The following is a 19775-nucleotide window of genomic DNA, read 5'->3' as shown; positions in this document are numbered from 1 at the left end:
CGGGTGGCTCTGGGGGCAGGGGCTCCGGAAGGGGGAGGCAGGGGGGCAGTTGTGCTGCCCCAGCACGGGGGCTCGGTACCCCCGGGGCTGTCCCGGGACTGGGGGTGCACAGGGCGAGGCTGGTGTCCCTCAGCAGCAGCTCCTGGCTCCCGCACCCCTGTGCCCTGCCTGGGGGGCACCGGGCCTGGGTCTGCGGTTCTGCCACCCTGAGCCCAGCCTAGTAGACCTGGGGGGGGGGCCGGGGGGCTTCAGGGCCACACGCCTCATGGTGCAGAAATTAAAGATTCTGCTCAGCTGTCACGCAAGCACCAGATATGAGTGGCTCCTGCTTAGCAGACGTGGCCTGTGCATCACCATGTGCCCCCCCGGGCAGGTGTGCCCAGGCTGCCCACGAAGGGGCCCACCTAGCTGCCTTGCTCTGTGGCCGCCCCGCACCCATCGAGGCCGCTGAGCAGCACGCCGGGCAGACACCTTTTTCTCTTTTCCAGGTGAGCTAGAGAAGAGCTGTAAACAATGGCTACGTCACTGAGATGCTTCCGTCACCTGCCCTCCCTGCTTTGCCGTTCCTCCTTCGCAGTGGCAAGGGCCCTGCCGCCGGCACCCGCAGGCTGCGGGCACGGTGTCCACCTGACGCTGCTGGCCAGGCAGCTGGCTACCAAAAAAGGTGAAGGCAGCAGCCTTTTTCTAGCGTTTGCAACCCCTCAGCCTGCTGCCAGAATCTCTTTTCTTATCCCTTCTATCGGGTGTACTGTATTGGTGTAACGCGGGCAGCTCTGGAGGAGCGGGGCTGCCTGACAGCGTCGCTGTGTACAGGAAACCTCAGCCCTTCCCGTGGGAGAGGCACTGCATGGCACAGCCGCTGCCCTGGGCAGCACGTACCCATCGTCACAGGCCGGGCTGGAGTCACCGCACGCAGCGTGACCTACAGCTGTATTTTGGCTTACGTGCTCAAGTGCTGGGATATTTCCTCATCAAAAAATACAGTTACTTTGGTTTATCTTAAGACTTAATTCTGAATCTAACAGGGTTTTAATATCTCCTTTCTGCTTTCTAATGCAACAACCAAGTGCTGTCAGAAACAGAAACTAATTTTTTGTGTAATCTGCAGCTAAAGGTAAAGGGCAGAGTCAAACCAGAGTGAATATTAGTGCTGCCCTAGTTGAGGACATTATCAATTTGGAGGAAACCAATGAAGAGATGCAGGCAGTGGTAGAAGCTCTGAAAGAAGATTTCAGCAGAAACATCAGCGTTAGAACCTCAGCAGGTTGGTAACTTCGTTGTATGATGCTCGGTTGCCCTTAAATAAGGATACCAACCCTAGTAATGCAGAGCTCTGTTTTTTTTCAAAATTTATTTCCTTTTTATTGAGTTATTCACTGGGCACCCAATTACTACAACCTCAATGTCCCCAGCTAAAGGCTTTCTTCACCCTGAGCTTGACCAGGAAGGATCCATTTTTGTTAATAGCTTCCTGGAAATAGCTTTTGTAAGTGGGAGATGTCAAAAGTGTCTAGCTGAACTGTTTGCAGATGTGATGAAGAAGCAGGTTGTCAGCTAATGGTGCAGTAGGGCAGGAAAAATCCAATTGCCATTAAATTAGCCTTTTGGAAATTGCCATCAGGCTGGTGTCTGGCATGTGCAAACTTTTTTTGCTGTGCATCCTTGTGGTTGGTGACCTTTACAAGCCTCATTCACTTAGTGAGTTTTGTGCTTTAAGAAGAAATGTGAATATATTTGACTAAGCTACAGTTACTATAACACTCTGAACGTACATATTTGTAAGTAGTATCAAGTTTCAGGGATAAAATTTAACATTAAACAATGACCAAATTTGAATCATTCACCACCCCAGCTCTGGCAGGGGCACTTCAGTCTTTAATGGAGTTGGAAAGCGAAGCTCAGTCTCTTAACTATTTATTTTAACCATAGGTATTTTTTTAAATTGCACTGATAAAGTACCTCTTGTCCCATGTGCCTTTTGGCCTGTTAACATTTTGCAGCAGAAACTAGAGAGCAGATTAAGAGTAGCTCAGGGAGAAACTGAATACTTTAAATTAGGCAGCGTACAACACCTCCTCTTGGGACTTGGGGGGGGGGGGGGAAATGAGAGGTTTAAGAGAACACTGCTAAGTTAGACAATAGTCAATTTTTGTAGCAACGTTTTGATTTTTAGTTCTAAGAACCAAAAAATAACAATTTCCTTTTAATTCGTCACAATCTTGCTTAGTTTTCCTATTCTAGTAACAAAAACAAACAAGACTTATGTTTTCATGTTTTTGAGCTTTAAAGTAGCGTTGAAATATTTAGCTTGCAAATACTGCAGGGGATGTGTGAACACAAACAGCACCTGAAGTCTGAATAGACATACTTTTTTTCTTTTGTAACATCTATATTTTGCATACCAGAAGGGAAGTGGGACAATCCATGTGTGTTTTTTTCTTCAGCATCACTGTGAACTGCTGTATCATACTGAAACTCCCCTGTGTTTCGTTCTTTTGAGGGGCCCTTGATCACATAATTGTGGTGACAAAAGATGGGAAGTTTCCACTGAACCAGCTGGGGCAGATCTCACAGAAGTCACCGCAGCTCATTCTAGTGAACATGACCAGTTTTCCAGAGGTAAGGACACATTACCGAAGGCATTGCAAGGGGACATAATTACCACAGGAACAAACAGGTTGATGCTGAGCAAAGGAGCATTTAGACAAAATGAGTTAAACCTGGCAGGGCTGAGAGCTCTGGCTGGGCTGTGTGTTGCTTCGCGGCTGACACAAACCAGAAGCACGATTTTGCTGCTGACTGCACAGGCTGAGTGACTCTCCAGCCCTGCCTGGCACATGGAGCATCGCACGTGCACAGGGTCAGATGAGAGTTACGCGCTGCCCGTCAGGCTGCGATTGCTCTCAGGGTCATATCCGACAAACGCTACGGTATGAGGGGGTTGCTTTGGAGACTGGCTTCCCGTCAGTGGGGTCTGCAAGAGCTGGGTTGAAAAGCCGCGCTTGTCACAGACCAGATGCCTGGATTAACTGTACCCTGCCAGGTCTCCCCATTTCCCGTGCTTCGACGGCACCCAGCAGTCTTGAGCACACACACGCTCTCTGGTTCACCTGAATTACACACGTGGAAGCGATGCAGCCTCTGCCCCGTTGCATTTATGTCATTTCAGTTCCTTATGAAGACGTGGCCATGCGCAGAACCAGACCTGTAGTTGGAATAGTGTGTATTTTTCCTGGGGACATCATCAAACTCCTCTAAAACTTGCTTGTCGCCAGGGCTAGCGACACCCCCTGAGAGCAGATGGAGGGAGCTGCTGCTGGAGCCTGCAAGTCCCTGCAGCCCCCCTGGTGGGGCTGAGCCGGGCCCCTGCCCAGTGCTGGCTCAAGGCACTGCTGAGCTCAGCCAGCTCCTCCCCGGCAGCCTGCGGGTCAGAACCCAAAGCCGGTGCTTTGACCTGTCTTCTGGGAGGGCTCAGTTTCCTTAATTTTCTAAACGCGTTTTTGTTACAAGACTTGAGCCTCAGTTAGACAGGCCTGTAAGTGAGGTGGCGAATCTGAACCCCACCTCGGGATCAAGCACTGTGGGTGCCCCGCAGGGCTCCCGCCGGGCAGCTGTGACAGGAGCAGCTGCAGTGCAAGGTTGGCTGTTCATCCCGCTCCAGGTCTGGAGGTTTGCCAAAGCTTATCTCTATTTATTTTGCCAAGGCTTTCCCCAATTAATTAAGTCAGCAAAGTCTCAGAGGAGGTCAGTGTAAGGCACTTGATGCCTAAGTGTATCTTAAAGTGTATCCAGCGTGTTTAACGGCTTTGAAGGATAAAGGCCCCTCATCAGCAAGTGCACCGAGGTCCCTCGGGGTGCCGGAGCTGAGAGGGCCAGGGGAGTCCCTCCGTGACTTAGCCCTTGTCCAAGTGGGAGCTCAGGCTGAGAAATGGGCATGTGAGAAATTAAATACCACACTACGTAGCATTGCCTGCATTTGCCTTCTAAGCCAAAAGACCTTTTTTCATGTCAACTAAAGCCAGAACCATTTCTCTCAACACAGTTGTTTTATGCACTAACTCTCCCATGGATAGATTGAACTCTTCAAATCTATTACAGACACATTTACTTGGTGTTATTATTTACAGCATATAGTCAGTACTTCACAGCACTGAAAAGCAAATAAAAATGCCTGAAGAGTCTGGGAAAGAAAATAATCATAAAAAGGAATTGCAGGGCTAAATTCTGTTTGCCCAAGAGTTATATAGCTAAACAAGACTATGGTTTTTAAGCACAGCTATTTCTTTCATGGACTGCAAGAGGATGGGGGCAATATTGCCATATTTTCCCCTTCCTCCATCTCCTCCAATATGTGTGTTAAACAACACAGCTTTTACTGAGCATTTCCTTCCTACAGAGCAAGCACCGTCCATAGAATAACACATTTACATTCCTGACATGCTGAGATCATCTTGGTTACATTTTCCTCTGCCCTTGTTGTGTTCTAGAGGACAGCAGTTATGTCTTACAAAACACTAGCAGAGCATTCACTTCGCTCAGTGATGTCACGCGTCGGAGACCTAAACAAATATGCAGCGCTTTAGTTTGTGCCTCAGTTGACAAAAGCTGAACTTCATAAATACAGTCTGCTGCAGCAGCCTGGAGCTGAAGTTAATGATGGGAAGGAGTATCAGAAATAGCAACGCGCCTTGTAGGAAATGCCACGCGAGCACCGCAAGAATAGAGACTCGCTCGGTCTTGTTATTGTCAATGTCAAGAACGAAGGAACTTGGCAGAGCTCCGTGGGAGCTGCCAGCAAAACTCTGATTTAACCGTAAAGCCTGACACTCTGTAAAGGTACCCCAGCGCCCTGGGGGGGGGAAGAAGCCTTTCAATCCCTTTGCAGTTACCAGGAAAACCTGTGCACCCCACCTTTTAAGCAGAGCAGAGCGTCAGCCAGCAGTAGTGGAGTTTTGAGAAGTTAATCCGAAGTAATAAACTGTAAAATAAACATAGACCTGGGCACAGGCGCTATTTCTCAGCCAACTGCTACTGCCCTGATGTAATGTGGTTAGGTTGTAGCGCTGAAGCGGTTAAGTTAGTTAACATTTCTAAATTGGCACTGTGTGATTTCTAGTGGGAAACATTCAACTGGAATTTTTAAATGCTCAGAATCTTTCATCTCCTTTGCCACAGTCAGGCTATGCCTTGGGAATTTATTGCGGTTTCACTCTGCGTTGCCTCAAACCATTCAAATAGTTTCGAAGAAGCAAAACAGTTTTCTTTTGTTGTTGCTTCCTTTCCTCTGTCCCCCGTTCCCGCCCCTGTGCCCCCCTACCCCGATACTGAGCGCAGCCGTAGTTTCCCACTCGGTTTGATCAAAGCTCTCTGCACCAATGTAACTTCCTGATCTTACTGGTAACAGAAGTAAATGTTTCCATGTTCCATGGAGATGGATTGCCAACTATTGACAGAGTTCTGGCATATGGGAATGATTATTTCCTAATTCCCTTTACCTTTTGATCTGTTTTACAGAGTACAGCTGCAGCTACGAAGGCTATAAGGGATTGCGGCATGAACCTGAACCCAGAAGTGGATGGGACAATAATTCGGGTGCCAATTCCTAAGTGAGTATTGATGGCTGCCTGAGTCCATCATCATGCAGGATAACACGATAGGTTGCAGTGAGTGCCCTTCAGGGGGTAAGCGTGCACGACTGCTGTGATGTCGTGATGCAGCTGCTTTCCAAATAGCTGTATTTCAGGTTCAGAAAAAATATCTGAGCCCCTAAAAGCGTCTGGTGGAACCTCTTCCAAGTGTCTGAGCTCTTAAGTCACCACATGAGCTGATGGTTGGTCTTACTGTTCTTTATCTTTCCCCTGGAGGGGAAGCTCAGTCCTAGCTGGCTGCAGCTCTTTGCAAGAGACAGCCAGAGGCTTTTGAAGCTGTATTGCTTTAATTCAGGGGCTGATTCTGTGCTGCCTGCTGTAAAGTCCTTGAATTACACCAGCGCAGAGCAGCAGTAACGCAGTAGTGAACCAGTAGTATTAGGAGTGAATAGCACCTTGCTGCAGAGAACACGAAAAGGAAACGATGAAAGAAAGAGGGAGGAAAATTGATAGCTTTGACTAAAAAATTCTTCTCATGGAATACACATTGTGAACTGACAGCTGAGTTGAAATTTTGGTACAGGGCTGATAGGAAAGCAGGCTGCTCCTGGCTGAGGATTGAGCATCGCTTCCCTCACCTATCACAGCTGTGTTCCAACCCTTGGAGAAGGCAGGTGCCACTGCCTGAGTGCAGCAGTTTGGGTCAGGAGAACACTTCTGAAGCGATCCTGATGATCCCAGCTTATCGTGCTTTGGGCTGCAGCATGCTGGGGTCTCTGCCTGCAAACGGGATTCCTTTCAGATGAAACTAGAGAGTTACCCTCTGGGAGCACACAGAGCACTCCCCGGCTGCCTGGGACCAGGCTGCATCTCGCCTGGAGCAAGAGCTCCCAGTAGCTCCGCTTGTACTGTGCTGCACAGCTCGCCAGCATAGGCACAGGGCAGTGGCACTGCTCTGCCCGGGTGTAGGTGGTAAAATTCGCAAGGTCCTGTGGGTGCTGGAAACCTGCAGCGATGGAGCCATCTAAATACGCTGGGCAGACATGGATGTATGTGATCTCACGTCCTGGCGTGCTGTGAACAACTCCCTTCAAAGGGTAAAGGCTGCTCTGTGCGCTGCCTGTGCCCACAAACACCTTGCACGTGTGTTGCATTTTACAAGTAGGTGACTTCTCAGTAAAGATGAACCAAGTATTTCTTGTGCTTTAGATCTTCTTTAAAAATTCTATAGAATTTTATCCAGCATTTTGATCAGAGAAGTCTTAATTGCAGCTTTCCGTTGCTGTCGGTGAGAGAGAATGACATTATCATTCTATTTGCTGATTTTCTTTTCCCTGTGCTCCCTGCCCTTCCCCCATTCCTCAGGAGAGGAGGAGGGCACCATTATCTTCATAATTGCTGAGGCTCCCGGGTTGCTGCACAGTGGTTTGATTGTTAATGGGCACTTGGGTCACCCTTGAATATGAATTGCAGGGGAGGAAACTCCAAAACTGCATATCCCCATCTTTAAAAAAATACTGTTTTTTCAACAAATGTATATAGTCTGTCACTAGCTTTTGTGGTGCTGCAGAGCGACGACTCTCCTCTCCCCAGGGAGGATCTGCCCAGTGCGCTGCCTGGTTCCCAGCGGGGAAGGGTGGCAGCTCCTGGCCCCTTTCCCCGGCTGGTGGCAGCCTGGGGACCCCCGAGTTAAGGAGGTTTTGGCCTGGGCGACGTGCCCTGCTGGTGTGCCCTGGCGGCTGCCCCTGCTTCTGCTTGCTCACCCGCTCTTCGGTGACACGGCTGCATCTTTTAGAGTTTCATCCGCTTAGCAAAGACAAGCAGCCAGTTTCAACCTTTTAAAACCTAACACTAATGAGGATGGAAATAATCAAATTCTGCTAGAGGCCTCTCTTTAATATTAGATCCCTGAATTACCTTTTTTTGATTTTCAAAGTTTTTCATTTTCCCAACTCTAAAGATATTTATGAGAGTATACGACAGACAGATGCAGGGAAACTGCCAAAAGTACGGCAGGTGTGCAGAATGAGCAAACGAAGCCAAAATGAAAAGACAATATTGTTTCTGCAGAAATTGGTTCTTTCATGAGAGGAGGCACAGTGAAAGTAAAATCAAACCTGAATTGTCTTTACCTGCTATTAAAGGCACTTTTTAGCCTTTAATCAGCTGGACACACATACGTCGTTTTGCCTTACGAAGCTCCAGCTGTGCTTCAGTGCTTGAGAGTGTTTCAACTGAGCATTTTAAAACAGAGTTTACTTTTCAGTATTTATTCTGTTAGTTTAGTTTTCGCATTGCAGCTCTAACAGGAAAAATACACTCGCTTCGTTCATGTTTACTTCTGCTGCCTGCTAGGATCCCCTCTGCTCCCTAAGGCATTCGCCTGTTTGTGTTGCCAGCACTGCATAGGCAATATTTATTTGTATAAAAAGTATTCTCTGAGGGTTTAAAAAGAAAAGAAAAAAAAAAAAAGCCAGCCATCCATGGGAACATTTGTATTGGTTGATCTCTTGGCCGAATTTGACCTGACCTTGTGTCTTTTATGGTATTGCCTCATTTTTAGATTCATCTTTTTTGGACCCATTGTGTTACACTGGATATTGTTTGTAAATTAGTAATATTTTTACACATGCTTTACTGAAAACCAGATGACTCATTTGAACATTTAATGACTCATTGTGAGCTTTTTTTTCCTTTGCCCTTTAAGAAATATGCAAAGATACCTACTATGGGAGAAAGGACTCAAAAAATCTTATTCGAAAAACCCCAGAGCTGTTTCTAAGCTGTGCTGCTCCGGATCGCTCATCGGCAGAAGTCTCTTACATGCTTTTTGTCGAGCAATATATGTTGCACCCTATGTTTATCTGCAATTATGCATGCAGAGTATTTAGTTAAGCCTGCTTTCCTTTAACGGAACCCTCTCGTTCACAGGAAATTCCTAGCATTTGAGATAGAGAAATTACTCTTACCCGCATAAATGTCTTGCGTTGGAGACGAGACATGACCTGCGTCGTGCTTGCTGTGGGTCTGCTCCCGCTGGATGCGGGGAGAGGAGCATCCAAGGGTTGCAGTGCTTAAACCGCTGGTCGCTGGGGGAAGCGGAAAAAAGGATGTTACCCCTGGGGCGCTGTGCATTTCTGAACACCCTGGCATGTCAGTTCGCCAAGCTGTGCCCTGACCCTGGCAGGGCAGGACTGTCCCCGGGGAACGGCAGGATCTGAGCCCGCTGCTCCTGGAGCTGCCGGGGATGGCAGCGTTCCCCCCAGGGTGACGGGAGAGGACACTGTCCTGTTCCCTGCTTTTGGCACCCCTTCCCAGGGTTCACCTCACACTTTTTTTTTACTTTAAAGAGGGAGCAGGGGCAACGGTTACTAGACAGAAAAGAAAACATACCTAAGAAGAGCTTGAAAGTCCCAGATCTGGGGGCAGGATTAAACAACTGTCCTTAGAAACCATGGGCCTGGCTCGTGTTGATGGATTCCTTAACCAGAAACAGCATCTGCTTGAAAAAGTGTCCGTTTCTGGCACTGTTGGTAGCATTGCTGAGAATTTACACACAGTCTGGCTGGAACATAAAACCCGCTGAGAAACTCCACGGCGCTGCGCAGTGATAAAAAGAAATTGGTGTTAATAAAGACAGACAAGGAGGCATGAAAGCTGTGACCCCGTGCCAAGAAGCATAGGAAATCTGGCAGCGCTGCATAAACAAAAACATTTCCTTAAAGGCTCAGCAGCCCCGAGCAGGCGAGTGATACCCTCGGCACAATTCACAAAAGCCGAGCGGGAGGCAGAGCTGAGGCGAGCTCCGTCTGCCCTGCTGCGCACCCGCTTGCCTCACCACCCAGCCGGAGATGGGAGAGATTTCCAGCTCCCTCCTCCAAGTGTAGCAGCCAGGATTGACTCCCTGCCCACCCCACCCCCCCCAGAAAAAAAAAAAAAAGCTGCCTGAGAACCTGACCTCGGCCGGACCTCTGGTTTCGAGCGGGCTTTGCATGTGCTGCAGGACCTCTGGCTGGGGAACTCGAACATGAGAAGCCCTAAAGGCAGCGATGTTGGGATGCAGAGGAAAACGCAAGTAACGCTGCTCGCTTCGAATCAGGCATGCGGTCCAGGCTGGAGCCTGCAATGACCAGAAGTCTCTTGCCACATGTGAAATTCCCTGGCCACCTCCCTCCAGCTGTCCCTGGGCAGGGAGCGGGCTGGGCTGGGGGTGCCCCAGTGAGGGCTGTGGGGGCATCGGGGATGCCGGGGCTGGGGTGCAGCTCTCTAGGTCTGTCAGCTTTTCTGGCAATCCCCAATTCCTGCAATTACTAATCTGTTCTGGAAAGCCTGCTCCCTCTTGCCCCATGATATAAAGATAACTGGTGAGACAGACATCGACCTGGCTGCCGAGGGAAGGAGTCAGCGCGTGTCACCTGCCAGGCTGAGCAGGAGCCTGGGAAGGGGCTGGGGGTCCCATCGCACCCCCACAGCCCCCCATGGCGCACGCCCGTGCAGGGGCAGGGCTCGCACTGCCCTGGGAACCCTCACCCCAGGTTTCCTGAGCTCTGCAGGAAGAGTCCTGGCCTCTGTGTTTCAGTGACCCAGACTGTTGCAGCCGATTTCTAAATACTCCTGTGAAATGTTTGTTTTGTGATATCTTCTGCGAGCAGACAGGCGCTCTCCTGCTAGTGAGTCTCAGTGAGCGCACGGAGGTTTTTCATTCTCGAGGCAGTCTGGAAACTTCAATAGCCATGAAAATAATTAAAATATTACTGTTGAGCACTAGCAGTTGATGCTGACAGTGATCAGCTGTAGGTGCTGGAGCATTACCGGAGCTGAGGTGACACATCAGCCACTCCTGTGTCCAGGACACTCAGATGTCCAGGCTCCCTCATCACCTGCAGTTTTTAGTTTGGGATGGAAAGTTGAGGATTTTCTTGTGGCACCACCAGTAGTAACTGGCCCCGCACTGGGGGAGGGTGCAGCTGAAGTTCTCCCAGCCGAGTTACCTGTGGCTGGCCAGGTGTAGCATCACCCTCTTGCCAACCTGGGCATTCATGTCATCTTCATGGAAAAGCCTGGTCATGATGAGCTGGAATGAAGTTGAGTGAAGCATAAACTCTGTAGCTTCCAGATACATAATTCAGGCTCTTCAGTTGCAGGGGGACAATACCAAATTTCAGGAAGGGATGGAGGTTTCCTCCTGGCTTTGCAGGATTATACTTTTCAGCTCCATCTCTTGGGTCCAGAGCTGGATTTTCCCTCTTCCCTGCAGATGCTTTGGCAGCAGAAACAAAGTCTGAACATTTCAGCATGGCTTTCAGGCACGGCAGTGACAACTACACAACAAGATTCATTCCAAGTCCCTCAGCTTAGGGCTGTGCTGGGAACTTTCCATTCCAGGGTCAAGACTTGCTTCGCTAGGCTGTGCTGCCCTGGCGATGCTGTGCAGAGGTGGCTCATTCGCTCAGGTGGACCAAAGCAGCATAAAAGCACGCCCTGAGCTAAGTCCCTCTGCTCTTGTGACACAGGACCTCTACACAGAGCGAGCTGTACCTTAACACAGGTGGCTTTTGGGTGTCCCTGCACAGCCCAGCAGCTCTGTCTAGGCCAGTCAGAGAGGTACTGCAGCGGAGAGGATCGCTGCATTTACCCAGATTCCATCACAGAAAATAAATCTTACTGTGCTACACATGACACTTATTTTCCTTTTGTGTTTTTTCTCTCCCCTTGCTGCTAGGGTAACAAGAGAGCACAGGGAGAACTTGGCCAAGCTTGCCAAGCAATCCACCAACAAGTCCAAGGATGCCCTGAGAAAGGTGCGAAGCAAAAGCATCAACCAGGTAAAGAAGTTCAAGAACAAAGTGTCTGAGGATACCATCTGGCTGCTAGAAAAGCAGGTAATTATTTTTTTTCCCCTTCTGCCATATCACGGTGTTTCACAACTCTGTGGTACGTTTGTCCCAGCCCTTGCTGACACATCTCCGGCGCTGAGAACCCGGCTGGGGAATGGGTGGTCCTGGGCTGAATGCTTGGAGTGGCAATTGCTGGTGTATTTGTTTTTTCTTTGTGAGATCTGGGGCTTCGATCTCAAAGCCAAATTTATTATATGAATCATTGTAAGCTGACACAGGAAAAAAAAAATGTTCCCCAAAAGCTTTTGTACTACGAGGGATTGTTGCACAAACCAGCTGAACTTGGGGAACAGAATGACTGACATCCATAGCTTTACATTTACATTTACACAGGGCCTGGCCACTGCAAAACAGCTGGTGCTAATGAGGATTGCTCCAGTTTGTTATTAATGAAAAGGCTAGCGAGATTATCTCTGTTAGGAGTTTTTGGCTCCGATTCAGGAAAATACTTAAGCACATGCCTAATTCCCTAAGAGCAGATGTCACTAAAGTCAATTACTTGGGCATAAACTCAGGCACAAGCCTTAGTGTTTTGCTGAATTGATGCCTCTGAAGGCAGGCCATTACTTTTTAGCTGTTTGTTTATTAACAGCTAAAGTTAGATACATTGCAAATGCTTCAGGACAGTTCCCTGTGTGCTCGCAAAAATAAACATTGATATACAGAGCATTTGTGCAAGCGGGAAAAATGGCCATGCTATTGTAACTGAATCCTGTTGGGAAGCAGTTCTCCCAGAGCAGACAGATGGTTTTCTGCATTTGTAGGGGTGGCGTCTCAAGTCTGATTTTTGCTTGTACCCAAATTGTTCAGCGTGGGGAAAGGTCCTTGTCATATACCTTGGCCTCAGGAGCCAGTGCATCTTAGTCAGTCCTGTAACACTAGTGCATAAACACACACACCCACTGATGTGCTCCAGCCATTGTCAGCACTCGCTCAAGGTGTGTGCGCACCTTTGGTCCCATTCACATGCTTGCCATGACCATCCCTGCTATCAGGAGACCGCTCCCTGGGCAGGGCCGTAACAATCGCCATTTATTTCCTCATGCAAGATATAAACAGGTCTGTTACCTGATGTATGAATTCTTAGCGCGTGCTGAGGCTGCGCTCCTGCTGTTACCTTGTTCATTCTAATAGTGGAAAGGTTGCAGGAGGTGATGAGATAAGCCCTCTCCTCTCTGGTGCCGACACCAGCAGGTCTCTAACCCTGCCTTCCCCTGAAGTCGCTCTGTTAATAAAGGACCTGACCAAGTCACGTGTGAAGCTCAGCCAAGAGGTTGCACTGTGCGTCTCTTTGCAGAGCCTTTGCCCCATCCCTGGTCTTGCTGTATAGATGCGACACCAGCACAGAATCACTGAGGGCTGCGGGGAGCCGCCAGGAAGAGTCAGTTATTGCCCCAGCACCATTTTGGGTTTTATTCGGACTCCAGGCTTTGCTTCAGGAGATGATCCCATCACTCCTTTTCCTTTAAACTTTGGCATCACCCAGCATTTGACTTGGACTTGTACTGTGTTGCCACAGATCCAGCAAATGACAGACAGTGCTGCAGCGGAGATGGACAAGCTGCTGGCAGCAAAGACCAAGGAGCTGCTTGGATAAGCACTATCCCGATGGACACGCTCTCCCCTCAAGCAAGACCAGACTGCCGTGCAACCTGATGGCTGTCCCTGCCTGGAATCAGTAGCCTCGGGGATGGGCAGGGGTGGCTCTGCCAGACCTCCAGAGCATCTCTGTGCTTTGGCTGCTCCCCGTTCCCCACCTTGGATTGTACTGGAGGGAGGGGGAAACTCTTCTCACTTTTCTTCATGCAGGTGGCAACAGGACTGTATGAACTGAGATTAAAAGTAAAATGGCAGGAGATGGAGGAGCGGAGGCTGCTGGAAGGGCTCTCACACAGAAGCTGAGGAAGAACAACTGCCCTGCTGACCTTGCTGCTGCCGGGCTGCGAGGTGCTGGGATGCAGACAGGCTGGTGTGCAAGGGAAACCTGTGCTGTCTTGCTGTGAACCTTGGCATTGATTTTTGCTTAAAATAAAGTCAAAATGAGATGTGGAGGAGTGACCTTGGGACAGCCAGTTCCTGGTTGGTGTGATATTTTGGGTTTGTGCGTCCCAAAAGAAGCATTTGCTTGTTGCCATGGCCAGCAGAATTACCTGCAGCCTCACTGCCAGGAAGGCAAGAGAGAGCTCAGCACCGACTGGGGCAGGGTGGGCAGGGGAGATGGGCTTTGCGACTCCCTAGGCTTTGTGGGTGGAGAACCGGACACAGTGCAGTCGGCATGGCTGGTTTAGCCAGGAGCAGGACCAAAAGCCAGCACAGGAGCTTTCCACGGGCAGCACCTGCCCTCCCTGACCAGTTAATGAACACCCGCACAAGCCACTAGTGCCACATTTTGGGGGGGTGGAGGAGGTAGAAGTGGAGCAGGGTCCTGAGCACGTGGCGCAACTCAGCTCCTCGCTACCAGCAGGTACTTGGTACGGGCAGTGAACGGCCACCCCGCAGCCTGGGGCGGTGGCCGAGGGAGGGAAGGTGGCCAGCCCCGCAGCCCTGCTCCCAAGCCGTTTGGGTTCAAAGAGCACTGAGTGCTCTACAGTCCTTAAATAAACAACTCCAAAAAAGTTACGTTGGTGTGCAGTGGGGAGGGGGAGGAGGATGAAGGATTTGCTCTGCTAGGGCCCCACATGTCAACAATTTCTCTGCTTTGTGTATTTTGGCCGAGGCACTTACTATGATAAATGAATAAAGGAAAATGGCGAGCCCAGGGCAGTTGCATGGCTTGGTAAATTGCTTTCAGCCGATTACTGTATTTCTTTTGACATTTATCAACTACGGATTTTTTTTTGCTGTTGTTGCAGCCTCGGCATCCCAGCAGCAGTGTGGGCTTGAAGGGTTTCCCTGGTACCTGCCCGGGAGCTGTGAGCTGGGTGTTTCTCAGCCAGGGCAGGTGGAAGAGCTGCCGCTGGCGCAGGCTCAGGTGGGGCTGGTGCCCACGGGGGCTTCTCTGGCCGCTTCCCATTCCCCAAGTCTTTGAGACGGTGGCGATGGGATGGTGGAGGGCTGGGTTGGCAGAGGAGGGGCAATGGAGCTGCAGGGGGTTATTGCACGGAGGAATTTCTAAAGTGTTTACATTGCTATTCTTTACCCTATAGCATCTCACACCACCTCAGGTGAATTAAAACCTCGTGGTAAAAGTACACGGGGCTGGAGCTGCCTGTGCACCACGCAGCCGTGCCCCATGCCTTGGGAGGGGGTCCAGGGCTGGCCCCCGCTGGCGAGGCAAAACCACGTGCAAAGCCAGCTTGTAACTGCGAAGGAAGGCAGAGATCTGTTCTGAGCAGCCACAGCCGACAGCCCCACGGCAGGGTAGAGCCTGGGGAGCCCGTTTGCCTGCGCCCTCACCTCGCGCCCCATGCTCTGTGACAGCCAGGAGCAGCCGCGGTGCCCACGGGTGCTGCTCTCGCCCCAGCACCGGCAAAGCAGCGCAGGCAGCGTGCGAACCCACGAGCCGTGCCACCGCAGCCCATCCCACTCGCTGTGGGACCCTGCGCTGCAGGATGGGTGGACAAAAGCCCCAGCCACAGCCACAGCTCCCCCCAGTCCCACCCAGGCAGGTGCAGGGCAGGATGCTGGTCCCCACCCACCACCACAAACCTCTCGGGAGAGGAGGGGACGGACCCTCACGGCAGGTGCAGGTGGCTGGCGCAGGGCAGCTCTGGACAGGGCCCGCTCTCCATCTTGCTGCACAAGCGCTGTTCTGGTGCTCCACGCCAGGAGCCGCAGCACGAGGCCTGCCTGCTCGAAAAACTACCAGCACCAGCAGGAGCCTTTCACTGGGCTCCAGCCTGGATTGCACCCAGAGCTGATAAGAAGCTGCAGCTGATGCTGTTGGCGGGTGGAAGGAGCTCCAGCTGCACCCAGTAACCCAGCAGGGGAAGGGACCCTGGGCCAGAAAATGGCTGGGCTGGGTGTAACATGGGTCTGATGTCAGCGATGCTGCTGCAGCCACTAAATGCTTTAGCTTCAGCAGCACATGCCAGTGGGCAGTGCAGAAGGGCCATGGCCGGACCCCCTCAAGCTGTGCCTTGGGCTCTGGGCACCCTGCTGCGCTTGCTGGGAGCCCCCTCCCCACTGTATGTGGGTCTGGGGCACCATCGGGCTCCACCTGGCCGGCGCTGCCATGGCCTGGTGGGTTGGTGGTCCCTGAGGGGGTTGTGCTCCCGGCACGAGCGGTACCCCTGTGCATGTCCCCACTCATGGCATGCTGGGCCGAGACCCTCACCCTCTCGGGGGCTCTCAGCTCTGCCAGGGCGCCTGGGCTGGCTGCGAGGGGCAGCACGGAGGGGGCTGCGGCATGGAGGGGGCGGCCGCTGCCCGGCCCGAGCACTGCGGCCACGGGGAAACGTGAAGTGGAGGCAAAAGGAAGGAAAAACTCCAAGGAAGCTCTCAACATATTTAAAAACCAACATTGCTCTTCAAATAGATGTGATTGCGCTCCTTGTGAGTCATCGAGCAGAGACACCAAGATTGCTTTGTGCCAGGGAGGACCGGGCGCTGATTGTGTGCCGCCCGGATTTGTATAAAACAGACCATGGATGGCATGTCGGGAGTTTACAGCTTGCATACATTTTCAACAGTGAGCTTTGCAAAATGTATCAATGTAATCTCTGCCTCCTATATTCTGTGTTGATTAGACACGATTTCTGGCTGGATTTTCATGAAATTTCAAGTGCTTTTTTTAATCACTACAGAGGCTCATTATTGCTTTCCAGTGACTCTTATGTCCTTCACTTCTCCTTTCAGATTAGAGTCTATAGTCAGATGAATATTGGATGATTTCATTACATACAAATGCAATCAACAGTTTTGCATAAATTTCTCCTCTTTTCTTGAGTTTCAATTGACCTCAGCACCCGTGGAGGCAGGCGCAATACACATGTAAATGAGCTGGCGTTGCTGCAAAGACACGGATGCGGAGAAACAAGATAAACTGTCAGATAATATTCAGGATTTTTAAGAGATCGAAAAAATACTTCCTCGTTCAGCCGAGCAGTAAAAATGGCACCTTCAGCTGCCGGGGAATTTGCTTTTGTTTTGCTGGGTGTCTGGCTGTGGACAAAGGCCGGGAGTGGCACCGGCCGCGGAGCGAGATGCTGAGCAGTGCCAGGCTGGCCGGCAGAAGCAGCAGCGTGGGGACAGGAGCAGGGTGTCTGCAGGGTGCAGGCGGTGATGGCACAGGGCTTCTGCTGGCAGAGAAGGCACTGGTGAGGTCTTGGCAGACCACCATGCCCAGGAGGTGCCCACCGCAGCCCAGTGCCTGCTGCAGAGCTGGGTTTGGTGGGCCATCCCCAGCTCCTGCTCTGGTGTCACCATCTCAACAGGGGGTGCTGAGTTCACCTGTCTGGATCCCCGCCTCCCCCTGGGCAGCCCCAAGCACCAGCCCCACGGCGGGGGCACCTGCCAGGGCACAGGGCTCGGCCGGAGGCTGCTCTCCTCGCACCGCACCGGCAGGGCACGGGGGAACTGCACCAGCAAAATATATTTAAGCTAACACTCCACACGAACAATCAGGGCTAATTTAAACAAACTGTAATTAAACATAAAGGACCTCTTGGTAGGGATGTCAGGGAAAACTGTGAGTGGTTACTTTGGATGCAAAGCCCTTACCTTTAAAAGAATAATTTTTGTGCTAATGTGAGCAATCCAGCACTCCCACACTCGCCTTTGGGTGCCAGTGGGGAAAGAAACTCCTGGGTTTCTTTTGATACCTTTATGTGCTAATCTTCTTAACAGATTTTTAATTAATGGGAACAGAGCACTTTGCAGCCGTGAAATCTATTGGTGTAATTGCCTGGTGGATTAGTCCCATTAAGCACACAAATTACCTGTCTCCAGGCTGCCAGCCCCACTGGGGTGCTCCCTGCGCTGGACACACCAAGCAGCCCCATTCTGAAGCAATTTTGATAAAATAAACTCTCTAATCAGGTAAATAATTCCATAAGGGAAATTGCTGCCTTCCCACAGCCCCCCTCCAGCAGGACCTGGCTACTTTCAGGGGAACGCAACGTGCCTCCAATTACAGACAAATCTCCAGCTCAGAAACCGTTGAGGAGAAGCCCACGGCACATGGGACCCCCTCGAACCGCAGCGGCCGAGGAATTAAGGCATTTAAGCTGTCAGCCGGAATCTGGCCCAGCCCCTGATTACCTGGGGGGACGTGCGGCATATTTAGGTTCGTGTCCATTGCAATTTCCTGGCCCCCAGCGTTGATCCCGAATGACTCGCGTCTGCGTCAGGTTCCTGGCCGGGGTCCCTCCGACACGTGGCCCCAGGCTCGGGGATGCCGACCTTTGGGCAATTAAGGACATCCAGGCCGGCTTGAACCTGGAGAAGTGGAAATGTGCAGCTGCCCCTAAGAGCCATGGGGCGAGCGGAGCAGCCTGCACCCATTTCACCGCAGTGCTCGGCAAGGCTGTGCTGGCTGCCATCACTGCTCAGGATGGGTGCCCGGACCCTGGAATTCCTTCCTAGCCCCATCCATGGGTTTCCATGGTCCATTGTAATTTTGGACCTGAACCCGATGGAGACTCCCACAGCTTCCCTCTACTCGGACCCTGAGATGGAGATGTGCTGTCCCAGGGACACCGCTGGGACCCACACATGGTGGGCACAGCCAGGCACCCGCATCGTGTCACACGGTGATGCACAACCCCAATGTGCTTCCCACCACATGGTGGCATGGCTGCCCCGCACCCAGAGGCTCTGCCAGACCCTTGGCCAGGGTGGCTCCAAACCTGCTGCACCAGCCGGGGCAGTGCTGCACCTTAGTGCTGCACCCGGGGCGCAGGGAGGAGGGGTCCCGCTGCACCTTGCTGTGAACACATATGATGGGGGCAGCCTGGGAGGAAACAACCTGGGGGAGTTAAAACCCAGCAGTGACATGCCAGCCACGGTGGGGACGGCCATGCAGTGAGGTGGCTTTCAAGCATCCCCTGAAATGCTTGGGTGGGTGATCCCTGCGCTGCTCCCTGACCCCAGGATGGAGATGCTCAAAACATGGGTGGCACAGGGCTGCTCTTCCCCCTGCAATGGGAGACGTACAACTCTCCCCCCTTGGCTGCCTCTGTGGCTCCTGGCACAGGGAGCAGAGAGTGACCTGTGGGGTCACCCCAAATTGGAGGGGACATGTAGGTGGCTGCACACCCCGGTGGAGGGGGTCAGACCTGGGCAAGAGGGCCAGAGCGCGGGGCTGCGGTGCTGGCGGGGAACCCTACACCACGGGTAATTGGCATCAGATGCTCCCTGACCTGCCGCATCCACCGGGAAGCTGGAAGCATTTATTTGTCTGAGCCAGCGGCTCTATCTGCGTGCGGGAGGCGGTGGCGGGGCTGGGCTGGGCTCCGTGAGCCTAATGAGCCTGAGCTGAAGATGATGAATATGATTGCTGAAAGCGCTTTCCTGAGTCCTCCTTTCCCGGGGTTCAGGTTACGGGTTCCCAGACAGCCTGTCCAGCCCCGGCTTTGCAGCTCTGATTTGTAGCCCCCCAAACAGTGTCTGTCAGCTCCCCGAGCTGGAGGAAACGCTGGGTCCTCTGCCGCCGTGCCCAGTGGAGCTGGGGAAGGGGCCACCAGCCCTGCTCGGCCATAGGGAGACCTTCGCGCCCTAGGCTGCCCCACCACTGCCCCGCTTGGCCCTGCGCCCCACAGCCCCCCTGAGCCCAGCACTGGGCCAGACCAGAGTGATGCAGGGTCTCCAGCCACCGGCATCAGCTGTGCTGATGTCTTGGATTGAAGTTCCCGTGGCTGTTGGGGATCTTCCCCATGGTGGTGGTGGTGGGCGGGAGCGCATTTGTCACCAGTTGCCCTTAACCTTATGGCAGAAAACCAGAGAATTTGGCTTCCCTGTTCCCTGCCCAGCCCCTGCAGCCCACCGTCAAGGGTCCACCTGCCAAGCCACATCCCACCCAAACAGCCTCCCAGGGAAGCCAGGGACCATGGACCACGCAGATCCCCCCGGGATCAGGGGGACACACTCCTCCCAGGTACGGCCACCCCTGGAGCACTGGGCTGGGGAGCCCCGGGGTGCCCCTGCCCGGCTGTCCCATGGCTCTGCTCCAGGCGCAGGGCCCCTCACCTGCACCCCCGGCCTTTCACCTGCCCGGGGGGGGTCACTGAGCTGCCACCTCACCCCACCCCACAGCTGTGGGGTCTCGGCATGGGGGGTCCCCAGGGCTCCAGCACAGTGGGAAGATGGGGGGGAAGGAGGTTCAATGCCAGCCCACCGCGGGCTCTCGGCT

General features: G+C 52.2%; 1 protein-coding gene across 1 annotated transcript; it reads left to right on the top strand.

Annotated features, from left to right (window-relative positions):
* Positions 1-49: 49 nt before the first annotated feature.
* MRRF (mitochondrial ribosome recycling factor) lies at positions 50-13536 on the top strand. The gene is made up of 6 exons (XM_080402914.1): positions 50-664; positions 1109-1264; positions 2501-2619; positions 5515-5606; positions 11311-11470; positions 13005-13536. The coding sequence occupies exons 1-6, from the start codon at positions 514-516 to the stop codon at positions 13080-13082; spliced, it is 756 nt and encodes a 251-aa protein (XP_080259040.1). The 5' UTR covers positions 50-513; the 3' UTR covers positions 13083-13536.
* Positions 13537-19775: the final 6239 nt, after the last annotated feature.

This window comes from Falco punctatus (genome assembly GCF_963210335.1).
Source record: "Falco punctatus genome assembly, chromosome: 9".
Taxonomy (NCBI): Eukaryota; Metazoa; Chordata; class Aves; order Falconiformes; family Falconidae; genus Falco; species Falco punctatus.
The sequence above is the reverse complement of the archived record's forward strand: the minus strand, read 5'-3'. Positions and strand labels throughout refer to the sequence as shown.